The 949-nt window shown below is 39.0% G+C and overlaps 1 protein-coding gene across 1 annotated transcript in view; it reads right to left on the reverse strand.

The window, feature by feature from the left end:
* Nucleotides 1-949, reverse strand: part of Thumpd2 (THUMP domain containing 2) — a 62,657-nt gene that overhangs the window by 35,591 nt on the left and 26,117 nt on the right. Inside the window, 1 exon segment of the mRNA XM_008845510.3 lies at nt 479-566. Coding sequence (XP_008843732.3) covers nt 479-566 — 88 coding nt within the window.

Here is a 949-nt window from a genome sequence, read left to right on the forward strand (position 1 = left end):
CATAGAACCTGAACAATGAGCCACTGAAGAAAATGCAGAACGTAATAAAAAGCCGTGACACAGGAAGGCTTCAGGAGAGCTTTCAGAACAGAGCGGAGAGTAACAACACTGCAAGTAACAGACACAGGACAGTTCTTGACTAGAAAACAGAAGTTCCTATAGTCAATGGAACATTTACAAAAACTGATGGAGATCTTGGTTACAAACAAAACCGAGATTTTAGGATGCAAACGTTTTGAATTATGATATATGGATTAGAAATAATAAAATGTAACTCACTTGACTCTTAGCTTTTTTCAGTCAAAATATTTTCAGATATTCAACATTACAAAAAGCCCACACTGTTGTTCATGTGCAATGATAAAAACAAACCGATAAACAATAGCAAGCAACCAAGACGTCCCTAAGAGACGGTCTAAGTCAGCCATGGAAAGGGCCTTGCTATTACCAGTACTATTAATCAGAGACTCTTCCTTACCTTAATTTCTGCAGTAGATGCCATGGCCCACGCTATGGTTGACCGCAGCCCAGCTGTCTGGATGTAAGTTCTGCTGGCTAAAGGAACTCTACAAAGAAAAGAAACTGATTAGGTACTAAATATATATGTCAAAGAATGGGCTATAAAAATGATTATGTCAATATCTGAGAAACATTTTCTAAAATTTTTATTTTTATGTGTATGAGTGTTTTGCCTACATTTATGTGTGTACCATGTGCATGCAATGCCCTCAGGTGACCAGGAGAGAGTATTGAATCCCCTGGAATTGGAGTTAGAGGTGAGTTACAGTCACCATATGGGTGCTAGGAATTGAACTGGGTCCTCTGGAAGAGCAGCCAGTGCTCTTAACCACTGAGCCATCTCTCCAGCTTCCTGAGAAGTATTTTAACACACTCATCTGACGTATTTTCTAAATTGCAGCATACATGAACACTATGAAACACCTTCTGT

The sequence above is a fragment of the Nannospalax galili genome, unplaced genomic scaffold (genome assembly GCF_000622305.1).
Source record: "Nannospalax galili isolate Female #2095 unplaced genomic scaffold, S.galili_v1.0 scaffold622, whole genome shotgun sequence".
Classification (NCBI taxonomy): Eukaryota; Metazoa; Chordata; class Mammalia; order Rodentia; family Spalacidae; genus Nannospalax; species Nannospalax galili.